Raw genomic sequence first — 13393 nt, forward strand, 5'->3', positions numbered from 1 at the left:
GTAAATCATATATTAAATTAATACAAAGCAAGAAATTTAAAACGATAAAATATAGAGTTTATTTGTTTAGTGAATATTAATGAATATTTTATTATCATTTTATTATCATCTTCCGGATAAACAACTAGACACTTCGTTTTGTCTCTTTCATAGAGAAAACGTTCATTATTCGCAATGATCCCATAGAAGTGGCTGCACGTGTCACAGCAACTTGTCGCAAAAGATTTAACGATCAGCAACTTTCCTCCACAATTGATTCGGGTGTCTAAAAATTCCTGAATTATAGTGCATTTTGAAGACTGGTCAGAATTATTATTAAATTAAAAAAAAAAAAAAAAGAAAAAACAATAGAAAAAAGTAAAAGGATAGAAAAAATAAGAAACAAATAACGAATATCTCGTAAGCCATCTTTGGAAACATTATTGTATATTTTCAAGATTATTATCATTAAAAATTTGTAATATTTTTACATTTTTTGATAGCATTTAACGAGTATAAAGTTTGAAAATAACAATTTAGTTTTATGAATCCATAGAATTAAAAGTTATGCGTATATAAAATTGGATTATTATTATTTCGACCGCCATTATGATTTTCTTCACAGTCCGTCCAATGAAAAGAGTTCTCACGATGACGTCACGTATCGTAAGTACATAATACGATACGTTATCGATATCTAGAAAAATTTTCTTTTCGTTATCTAAATTTGAAATTTGGATTAGGTTCGAATCTATGCAAAGAAATAAACTTATAATTGTTATGTGAGTCGATAGCTACCTATAATAGATGCTAATATTAGATGCTGGTAAAAATAATAAATGTAAATAAGACATATATAATGTACTAAATTATATATGTGATGATCTCTTCTCATTAGACAAGTTATAAATTTAATTATTACGATAATTAAATTACAAAAGTATTTTATAATTGCAAAAGATTCGTTTCCACTATTGCAGAACATAATTTTCATAAAATTACCGATACCATAATTTTTTTAAAAAGTATAAATCCTTAAGATTGTACTTAATCATAGTATCTGAAATAATAATCCAATTTATTTTTTCTAACAAGAACATCTCAGAAAGAAAATAATAAAAAATTTCAATCCTCTTGTATTTCCTAATGATAAATAGATTTTTACTTTAATTAATAATACCAATCTGTTCCACTTCCGAATATTTCGCAATTATAAAATATTTATACAATCCATAAGATAACCAATGATTTTACATTACTTTGCACAACTTTTCATCCTATTTATTCTCAAAAATTGTTATTTCTCTGGAAATAACTCCATTTTAATCGCTATCAAAATATCTAAAAATATCCAACAAATTTTTCCTCCTCCTCCTCTTCCTCCTCCTCTGAGAGAGAAAGAGAAAGAGATAGAGAGAGAAATAAATTTTAATTTTAATCATCATCCATCCCGACGAGCAAATATGAGGAAATACCGAGGTTCACGATCGTGGTACGGTCGGATTCTCTATTCTTGAACCACCACACGAGTCGACTAATAGCCGATACGGAAAAATCTAGATGTTGCGGCCAGATCCGCGAGTGTGTCGAGTCGCAAGAATGCCGATGGATGGCTGGCTGCGATCTCGAGTCACCCGTAAGGTGGAACAACCGGTCCCGGCTAAGTCGAATTACAAAGGTATCTATAAGGTGTAAAAGCATCTCTGCGCGAATCGATACGCACGAAGGGATTATACAAGCAAGCGAACTACATTCAAGAAGAACATGATAACCTCTTCAAGCTCTATGCTAATCGATATCGATCACTTTTAAATTGGACAAGTGAATAATTATTTTGAAAAACTGTTAATCCTGCAATGTACCGTGCAAAAGATAAATTCATATGTTACATCTTATGTTATGTATTTAATAATTAAATGGAGGGAAAAAATTTTATATATGTTTTGCGATATAGAATAACAAAAAATAAATATTGTACGAGAATTTTTATATATACCATTGCAGGATTAATTTTAATTTAACATTAAATCACATTAGAAACGTATAGAAACGAATTTGTTTATCGACGATTCAAAGATTCTTTTTTTTTTTTTTTTTTTTTTTTTGATTTAATTTTTAATAATTTAATCGAACGAATACGATGTACAAAATTAATGGAGAGGGGGAGGGGGGAGAATATCCATATTATTCGTTTAAATTATGTTGAAAGAGCAACTTGGTAAATATAAAAATGTAAAAATAGAATTACCGTAATCGGCATAGAACATGAAGAGGTTGAATCACACGTGTGTATATATATATATATATACATAATCATATATATATATATGATCACTACTGATGAGAATGATTTACGGATTACTGAGATTATAATTACGGATGAATCGTGAACCGTGAAGTGATGATGGCTCGAGGAACGATTCGATTCCGCGATTCTCTACGATTCATTTTCAATATCGTAGGGAGATCGTGGCGGAATGAAATCGACGGTTGAAAAAAGAAAAAAAAAAAAATAAGAAAAGAAAAAAAGCAAACATAAACGATAATGTGAGAACAAAGTAACGAAATCGACTAATTCTTCATTCGATCGATAAAGCACAATTAAATTGTTACTGTACATTATATCTACGTGCGTGGAGATTAAAATCTAAATCGTGCACACTTATAACAGATCATCAGCTATCGTGTGTAGAACAACACAGATTCGCTGAAAATGGGTCTATACTATGTATTTACACGTGTCGTTGCACGATACTATATTTCGTTAATTCATTATTATTGGACGTTAAACACACAAATTGTTTTGCATTTACTTGATATGAATATATTTCTTTTTTCTTTTTTATAAATGAAACTAAAAACAATGTAAAAGCAATATATATCTTTGTATTATAATTGGAAGAATCTTAATTCGCTGGATAATAATATTTGAAATAAAAAATAAAAATATTTTTTTAATTGTATGAGATATAACAAGAATATTTATTGAAGAATATTTCGGATAAGAATTAAACAGTTTTGAAAGCACATATTATTGAAAAAAAAAATCTATCGTTCTTGAATTCAATATCTCAAACTCGACATAACCTAAACTTTGACCAAAAAACAGCTAATGTACATAATTAATGGATAAGAACGGAAAAAAATCATAATAGATCAAATAGTAAAATAGAAATTTCTATAATTTTTGTTTTAGTTTTAATAAAAATGAAATATCAATGAATTGATAAGATTCTCATGATAAAAGTAAATCTAAATATATGATTTTTTTTATTAGAAATAAATATAATTATAAATAAACAAATATCCGAAATTTTTTTTATTCATATCATTTCGTTATTCATATCGTTTGGATTATTTTTATTGGAAGAATCATTCATTAATCCATTGGTATTATATTTTTCTCACTTATTCTGGATATATCTATTGTCTTTCCTGACAACTTCACACGTATTTCTTGAATAAGATCGCCATCTGTCGTGAGAAATACAATACAAATCTCCAGCATATTGAAAAATGGCCACTATTACTAAACACTACTAAATATACTAAATACTGTATATTATAAGATTAAATAAATATTCAAAATAATATTTTAATCAATTCAAAAACAAATTATTATTTCAAATTAATCACATTCAATTAAGAAAATATTTTTTATTTCTCATTTCTTTTTAAATGCTTATTATCCAGGGTTACATATAATAAATTGAATCCTGAGTGACAAACGTCCATTAAAGATTAACAATGGAAAATTTCATGTATTTACAATCAATGAGACGATCTGACTTCCAATTAAATAGATATTTTTCGACTTCGATTCTGTTCATTTCGTTACAAATTGATCGGAAAATAAAGTTGGCATAACACAGTCAATTTAATCGTGCTAACGATTTTTTTTTTTACGATCGCAATGAGCGTAGGATTCACGGGAAATTTTTGCCAACGAATCGTCAAAGCGGAGCCAGTGCCGTGAAGTGCGAAGCCCGAGGGGCCCGCCGCTTAATTAAGACGAGGACCAACGGCATCGCAATTATCCAACGAGTGCTCGACAGCCTGTCAGCTATTCAGGGATCCCTGTCTGATGCTTGCGTTCCTCATAAATTTTTTTCCCGTGTATAAAGACAACTCTTTGGAGAATATCGCGATTCTTGTACCTTGACGAGCCCTATTCTCTTCTCTCCTTTATAATTCCGCTTCACTCTTTGCAAATTTATATCAAAGAGTTCATTTTACATAATCTAAAAGAACAATGTTGTATTATAAAAAAAAAAATAAATAAATAAATAAATAAAGCAAAATAATAAAAAGAAGATTAAATTTTATATGTTAAAATCAAGTTCACAAGAGCAGAGTTACTTCGAAAAAAGAGATCGATAATATTTTAATTGGAAGTCAGATTTTAACCTTTTGTTATTTATAATTGTTTTTCTTTTTATCATAAATTTTCCGATTAAATTAGATAATTGGATCAAATGGAAACGTAAAAAAAAAAAAAAAACAAGGAAAATATCATGATTATTATTAATTACTAATAAGAGAGAACGAATAAATAAACAAAGATGAAAAATTGGCGAGAAGAGAAAAAAAAAAACTACATGAACAGTCAAAAATGCACACTGGTTTGATGAATGTGTAAACAACATCGGATATGTCTAATGAAAATATAACGTTTCCTACCGAAACGAAAATCCACACATGACTAAGAATGTCGTATGTCTCTAATGACTAAATGCTGGTCGGCGAAGTACATACTTAGGTAGATCCCGCATGAGCCGCAGAGCTAAACTCTAATTCTCTAGGCGTAATACGAGGTAAAGAATAGAAAAATTATATATATGTATATATATACGTATATATGTATATATTAGTGTTTCAGATTTCTCGATATTTTCTATTTTTTGAGAAGCGATAAATCAAATTATATTTCTCGAGAATTTTGAAAGGATTAAAAAAAAAAAAAATTTTTAAAAACACAAAAAAAAAGAAAAAACATTAACAAAATATTTTTTTCTCACTTAATTTGCACAAAAATTGTCAAATAAAAGAAATTAACGTTAAATATAATCTATAAATTTATTTTTTATTTAATACAAAACTTTTACAAAATGAAATCACTTCTTTTATTTTAAAATAAGCAATTCTTAAAAAACAAGATATTAATCTTAATATTACAATTATATTCTTTTTCATGTAATAAAATTTGTAATTATAATAATAATTTCTTCATTTAAAAAGAATATTGGCTTAATCATATACAGGATGAATAATAATAAATAAACAAAAATTTTCCCGAGAAATTCTCGAGAAGAAACACTAATATATATGTATATTAAATTGAGTCGTGCAATGGTTTGCGCTACCTGAATGATAGCGCTTCTCGTTGTGAGTGACACGGCGCTGCGTGCGGCGTGCACGTGGCTGTGGTCGGCCACCGACACCGATACCGACCCCGACGCCGACGCCAACGCCGACGCCGACGCCCCCACCACCAACACCACCACCACCGCTTCCATAACCTGTTCTCTCGACCCCTCCGATACCGAGGACGCCGACACCTCCTCCATCCTTTCCAGCCCCTGTGTGCCACACACGTGCATATGCAAAAAAGCCACCCTCCAGACTCTTCTCTTCTCGTTCCGATTCTCAAACACGGATTGGAAGGAGAGGGGGACTCGCTAGCTAGTTTCTCACTTCTCTGTACTCGTTCCCTTTACCATTGGTTAGACGCGAACACTGTACATTGTATACACAGTAGTATGGGAAAAGTATTCATAGAGTGATACGTTTAGTTTAAAAAGTCATAACTTCGATTGTGCAGGATGTTGGTATATTCATGGAAGGGTCGATTGTAGTATATCTTTGAAGGGTCGATTCCAAGAGGTTAAAATAAACGGAAAAGTTGATGCACAAGAGTGTTGATCGAATCTTATTTATGAGCAATTTAAATTCGCGTTAAATGAGAATAAGACTTTTTTATATTACATATTATAATGTAATAAATATTCTTTGATAGAAATTTTTATATATCAATTTTTTCCTAGATATTTTTTGTTTCCAAACGTGCCCAAAAAATATGTTATATAACGTTGTGTTAATATTTAATAATTTTATAAATAATAATATTTAATATTTAAAAGACAGATAATTAATGATAGATAACTGAGTCAAAATGAAAATTATAGTAAATGTTAAATAATTAAATATATATATTTTTTTAATATTATTGTTTTTTAATATTATTATTAAATAATATTTAATATTTAAAAAACAAAATTAATAATAGATAACTGAGTCAAAATGAAAATTACAGTAAATGTTAAATAATTAAATATGTAATATTTTTTTTTAATATTATTGTTAAGCTTCTATTTATAAAAAAATTTATATATTATGTTGAATTTTTTTAAGAAGTTATATTAAAGTTACCGTAAATCAGTTACTAATCTAAATATATAGTATCTGCAAATTAATTGAATTAATTTTCTAAATTTTATATAATTGCCTTTCGAATAATATTATATAAACAAAAATGATTATTTGACCTTGATTTTAAATTTGAACTTCAATTTAAAAATTATGATTTTTTTTATAAATTCTTCTATTTCGAACATTCTGATTTTGAATGAAATCAAATCTTAAAAATATTAATATTAAATATTTTTATTAGTTTCAATAACATTTTATAATATTTTATTGATTACATTTATGTAAGATATATTTTTAAAAAACTTTTATAACTGTAAATCTTAGTTCAAACTAAGTCATTAAATTATTAAAAATAACGATATTACGATCAAAAATTTTTCATTTTTTTAAAATCATATAATCATTTGAACACTGTTTATGGTTACGGTCACGGTTTGTTCGATTCTGATTCGACGACATTAGAATAGAGCTAATGCTTACGCGCAAGTCACGCTCCATGGAATTTAATAACGTTCGAGCGAACCGTGACAATATCGTAACCACCGGTGTAAATCGAGCTTGGATCGCGTTCGCTCCCGTGTATATACGATATCTTTTCTCTTTAATAGAATCACGCCCATCATTGCATTGAAGCGAGGAATTTCGATTATTTTCATCGATCTTTTCTTCGAAATTGTCACGTAGGACTAGAACATTCAAATTTTTAAAAGGGACACTAACCTCTTCGATACAGTGTTAGTTAACTGCACAAAATATAGCGCGAAATATTTTTTTATAAAGCATTAGTTTTATAATATCATGTATTATGAATATAATAAATAATAATAATAAATAACTAATTTTTAATAAATAATAGAAATAATATGAAAGTATAATAAAATCACAAATTATATTATGACAAATATATTATTGATTATTAAGTTTATATGTGTACATTTAGTGACATCTAGTGACTGTTGATTAAAGTCAATATTCATACTGAATAGGTTAATCAAGTATGATTTTACAAACAAGTTTAATGTACTAAAACTGATATTTTTTCAATTTTTCAATTATATATCAGTTTAGTTAATAGATTATAGTTATATATTTTATGAAAAATATACAAAAAAGATCATAAATTTTGATTCTATCATATTGACGAATGTTTATTTAAAATCGATGAAATAATGAATACAATGGCATGACAGGATAATTATTGGTTATACGTAATATGTTCTTAGGCAGAAGTTATTTTTTGTTCACGTATTTCTAATACAGTCATAAATTAAAAATGACAATAAATCATTGATGAGAAGAACGAATTATAACTTGGAAAATTACTTAATATCTACATAAATTTTTAGCCATCATTTTTAGTTTTAAAACCTATTTTATTACTCACAAAATATATTATTTATTTTCCTTAATTACTTGTATTATATTGTATCAATAATTGGTCATTTGAACTTCATTCTATTTCAATTATTACAAATGTCTCAAAAATAAATGACATTTATTTAAATTTTTCTTTTTTTTCAGCTCTTTGAAAGAAGAAATGGTAAAATATTAATTTTTATACATTTTTATATCTTTATATATCAAATTTTCATTTTCATAAATTTTTCTTACTTGAAAAATTCGATAAGATTAAATTTTTATAAATAAAAGATTTAACCTTTTTTTTTGAATTATCGAGATTCAATTATATTTATAATCTCAATTATTTAAATCTCAATTAAATCCAAGTTTAATATCATCAAGAATTATCCAAATTTCAAATTTCGAAAACGATAATCGGACCGTTTTTTCTCTTTGCAAAATTCAAAATAAATCCAGACTTAGCCATTAAGAAACTCGTATCGTCCAGTTTAGCATTATTTTTCATTATGTATCCTCGTCGAGTATACAATGAAAAAGGGGCACGGTTCGAAGATTCGCGAATGGGCTATAAGCAACAGCGTGTATCGTCGAGATTATAATCAACTTAAAAGAAATACAGCGGTACTGAGGATAACAAATTTCCGCGTGGAGGAAAATGATTGGAAAACCACGGATCGAACGTGACTCCAACTACCGAGAAAATTGTCTTTGCTCGAGAGTCGTGTACGCGACAATAGTTGTACAGAGTGTATAACGAACGGATAACGCGGAAATAGCTCTTCCGCATGCAGGTACAGTTAAACAGTATGTATATTGCAACTGATTACAGCGGTTCGAGCGATTGCAGCTGTAGCTATGGACTGTTGCCGAAGGCGTGATCGTGGCAAGGGCAAACTCGTAGGTTTAGCACTAAAACTATTAAAATATAGGTAAAAATATATGGTTACAGGTATATAAATATAGTTTTTACCTGTCAAATGATCGATTTTTAATTTGTTAATTGTATTTGATAAATATATCAAATTCGTTGTACAAAAAATCTATTTTTACTGAATCAATCAAATAATCGATTTTTAATTTTTTTGTGTTTGAATATATTCGTCAATTATATAAAATTTATTTCTCTAGAATCGACCATATTAGTTTTTAACATGTTATTTGTTTGACAAGTAAGTATACTTGTCGTGCGAAAAAAAAATATTTTTTGCTATTTGAATTAAAATTTTAATGAAATTAAAAAGTATTCAGGTTTTTTATTTATATTTTTAGGTTTTTAGAATTCTGAAACAACAATGAAATAAAAGGATAACAAAATAAAAAAATTGATTTAAAAAAATGATGAAATATAATGATCAATATTATTTCTGAACAAAATTTAAGCAATAAAATTATTAATTTTTCAGAAAAAAATAATTGTAACTTCATTATGATTTACGTAATAATTTTATAAATGTATTGATTCTGATAAATATATATATTTTGTACTATCATATCTTAATGTTAATTATGTACACAAATACATATTTCTAAAATAAAATTATATATATTAATATGATTAATAAACTATTTTAATAAATTATTCTGCAAAAATAAAATATTACAATAAATTTAAAAAAAAAATTTTCAATGATTTCTAATTACTCGTAATATAAATGTATATACATACTTCAACTACGTTATATTAGAATGATTCCATTATTTAATAAAAATAAAAAAAGTTGAAAGACTCATGTAGTAAACATGTAGTAATATTCTTTAATTGCGAAACCACGTAGTATTATCGCAAAAGTGATAAGGCCGTTGAATTGGCGGGAAAATATTTGGCGCGAACGAGTACGGAGACCCTGAGTGCTTGATAAGGGGATTGTGTAAGAGAGAAAAACCGGTAGAAGGTGACGGATGGAAAACGATGGCCGGAACGAAGAATAACGCTGTCATGTTCTCTACGTTTCTTCTTTTATTCCCATTACGATTGCATGTACCAGCATTGTGTGTGGAACGCAATGCCCGTGTCTCTTGAGAATCGGAACGTGATTAATATTACGAACGACTAGAGAGAGAATGAGAGACTGGTTGCGTCTGGATGTGGCGCAATAGACGTGCGCGAGATTATCGCGCATGCTAGCACAGACCACGAGGACGAGAAGCTCTCGTACGTAATGCAACATACGTAAGGCTATTTCGTGACAAAATTAACCTCTGTATGAGCAATAAGATAATATTTCTATATTTCATATTTTTGATAATTTTTTACATTTTTGATAAAATATCGTAAAATTGTTTGAATATTTTTGAAATCGATATTTTGCTATTTTATAATATCTGATTGGAAGTTAAATATTTATGAGGATATTTATTTAGAATCCAAATTATATATTTGATCTTATTTTACGAATAATAAAAATTTCATTAAAAAAAAAAAAGAACAAAAAAAAATAATTAAAATTCAATTGGTATTATCTCACTCCATTTTTTTTTCAATAAAAACGAAAATAAATTTCGATACAATCAAATCATAATAAGAATCACATTCGTTTTATAATGCAAAATTTCAATTCTGAATTTCTTTTACAGTTATGATTGCCCACATAGGAATTAAATCAAAGAGAAAACCATCAATTCGTCACACTTTCTTTTTGAATGCTCGTTACTTTGCCGTGGATCATCAATGATTCTTTCTAAACATTATAATAGAGTCTCTTTCGAACGTATACTGTTTTAGTGTTTTTCATCGATGATTCATATGGCGAGAAGGCGAGAGACAAAATCAAATGGTTGTCACTAGTAGAACAAGTCGATAAACGCGGTAGACGATAAATCACCGGTACTTGTCCGCGGTAAAAATAAAATGTCGGACTAGCGAAATAGCGCATAAATCCCCCTGGTGGCGTAGAAAAGAATTATCGCTGCTACGATTTCATCATGAGCTTCTCGTTCACGCGTGCGCTGTTCGATAAGGATGAAATGATGATGAACATGATTCGTTCGCTAAGATTCCTTGCGAGCAAAAGAGAGATCCGACTTACCCAGTTGCTTTGAGGCATACTGTTGTAATAGACGTGTCCGTTTCTTCTCATAGCCCTTTTGCGTAATATCCCCTAGAACAGTTAAAATTACAATTAACGTACTCGGAAATATTACAAATATATCTATGAATATGAGTGATTCCAATTAATATATACAAAAATAGCATTTCAAATAACAATCAATCGTTCGAAATAACGACATTCGATACGATTTACAATTAACATTATATAAGATTAATCGAATAAAAGCGATATATTAAAAGAAGACCACTATGCGATTAATAATTGCGTATTCTCAAAAATAAATAAATAAAAGGACGTTTGCACGTTGAATCGTGTTCTCGAACGAATAGCTAAATAAGAAAGATCAATTTCTCAATGCTCTTTTCCATCGAAACGATTTCTGCTGTGACTGAAAAAGGATGTATTTCGATAGCTTCTGGCGCGATCTCATTTCGGGGTAATTTCTTCGCAGCACAGAACCCGTGGAATTTCGAGGACGATCGGTGAACCCAAGTCGTTACGTTTAAAGTGGTAGAAATTGCTTCGACAAAATTCTCAGGGAGACGAGTTGTAAACGGAGACACCTGGCTGAAAGTCACCTCGCTAAATGTAAACCAATGAAATTTTCCGAGAAAAGGAATTCTCAAGGCGCCTCGGATACGCAAATTTACTAGACCTGTTCTGGAATAACATTCTTCGAGTCATGGGGTGCCTTTCCATGATGCAATACTACCTAATACAATTAATCTATAGTAGGTTAATTACTCGCAATTAGATAAGTTTTTTTTTTTACAATAACACCAACCGGTATTCAAAAAAATTTAATGCATGATTCCTCAAATAAAAAAAAATAAAAAAAATTGCATCTTAGACTCATTTTTTAATTATTCACAATCAGAGAAAATATCCCAGCTTCTTTACCTTCTGTATATTTGTTCGTGTAAAGAGATTTTTAATTATCAATAATTGTCAAAAATAAAACAGAAAAACAATTTTTTACTTTTGAATTGATATACACATACATATATATAACTTGTATAAAATAAAAACATTTATGACTATGCATTTTTGTTAGTATATTATAGAAAAAAAAATTTATCGCCTCAACAAAAACTTAACGAAAAAAGTTTGAGCATTAGGAATTTCAAATAATATGCACAATAATATATCGTATATAGATACGAAAAGGCATTATTTGCATCAATGATGAATAATTTTGCAAGGAAATAACGATAAACAAGTTTTTCATTCGCAAAATTCCAGAATGGGTATGTATTGTAAATTTCTGCATCGCAACAAGTTTGCCCACGTGTCTTATACGATGCGAAACGAGTTGGCATGCTGGCGTCACGCCTCGTAACTCGAGAAAATGCCTAGAATCGATCGGCTAACGGCCGAGACACGATTTTTCCAGGTAGGAGCACCGGCACAAAACGAAACTAGGCCATGCAACATTATCACTGAATTTATTTCAACGAGCACGGATATCTATATCCCAATCATCCAATTTTCTACGTAAATTATGTGTTATATATATCAAATAGAATTCCGGTCCTATAAACTTTATTTATATGAATGAAGGTTTCAATGATATATATGAGTATTTGAACTTTAGATCAAATTATTACCTGAACTACTATTTTTGCTGTATATTAAAACATTTTCAAATAATTCGCGTTCTACTATTACCAATTGTTATCTAACCTTCTTACACAAAAATCTTAAATAAGAATATATGGCGTGAGCGATTAGATTACATGTGCGTGAAGATTCCATGATTAAACTCAATTTTTATAATTACTGAATAAAATTGAACTAGTTTAAAATAAACAGAATGCTATTAATATGCAATTATATCCTATCTGCAATATTTATTATTATATATATTTTATATCAAAAAAAAAAAAAATAAAATAAAATATAAAAATATAATAAAAAATTAATTCAATTAAGAATTGCATAATTATTCTGTTACATGATATATTGAATGAAATATGAATTCCTATTAATTGAACGAAAACTCTGAAACTAGATTATTAAAATTATAATGATGAGAATTCAACCGACAAAAATCGATAAAAAACGAAATGATCGATGATACATAATTCACGTTAAATGATCCGCTATATTTCAATTCAACTAATTTTCTTAAATTTATTTCAATTTTAATCGTAGACACAATAATATCCCACGAAGCAATGTTCACAAGATTCGCAACCAGTTTGCGCCGACATTCCTACCATGAAAAAAAAAAAAGTCTTTGAACAATAACCCACGTTAATATGTACTACCGCATCTAGCAAGAGAAATGACTCAAGTGCCTGAAATTGATTCAATTGTCTTCGAAGCGTACTGACGCCAAATTATGTAAATCAACGTGGATTTTCGATTCTGCTTCTAACTTATAGAAATGCTTAATATTCTGGATCTTGAATTGCAAATTAACCAACACTATCTCCCTCCTACTTTTTCGAAATACTTTCACGATTTAACGTTATCAAATATAATCTCTAAGGATACAAATGTATTCAAGAATATAAATTCTTGAGAGTTGCACTTGAAAGTTATTTTTCGTGAGCACTGCACTTAAAAAT

At 28.6% G+C, this 13393-nt stretch overlaps 1 protein-coding gene across 10 annotated transcripts in view; it reads right to left on the reverse strand.

Moving 5' to 3' along the window:
- The window catches only part of LOC122710538 (disco-interacting protein 2), a 55133-nt gene that overhangs the window by 20291 nt on the left and 21449 nt on the right, over positions 1–13393 (reverse strand). For 5 of the 10 annotated variants that reach the window (XM_043928451.1, XM_043928454.1, XM_043928446.1 and 2 more), the window contains 2 exons: positions 10797–10868; positions 5343–5558 (listed from right to left, as the gene is read on the reverse strand). In XM_043928451.1, the coding sequence (XP_043784386.1) occupies positions 5343–5558; positions 10797–10868 (288 nt within the window). The remainder of the gene's footprint in view (positions 1–5342; positions 5559–10796; positions 10869–13393) is intronic. The other 5 variants (XM_043928453.1, XM_043928452.1, XM_043928450.1 and 2 more) reach the window with 1 other exon arrangement.

Source organism: Apis laboriosa, unplaced genomic scaffold, assembly GCF_014066325.1.
Source record: "Apis laboriosa isolate Shangri-la unplaced genomic scaffold, ASM1406632v1 scaffold14_cov150, whole genome shotgun sequence".
Classification (NCBI taxonomy): Eukaryota; Metazoa; Arthropoda; class Insecta; order Hymenoptera; family Apidae; genus Apis; species Apis laboriosa.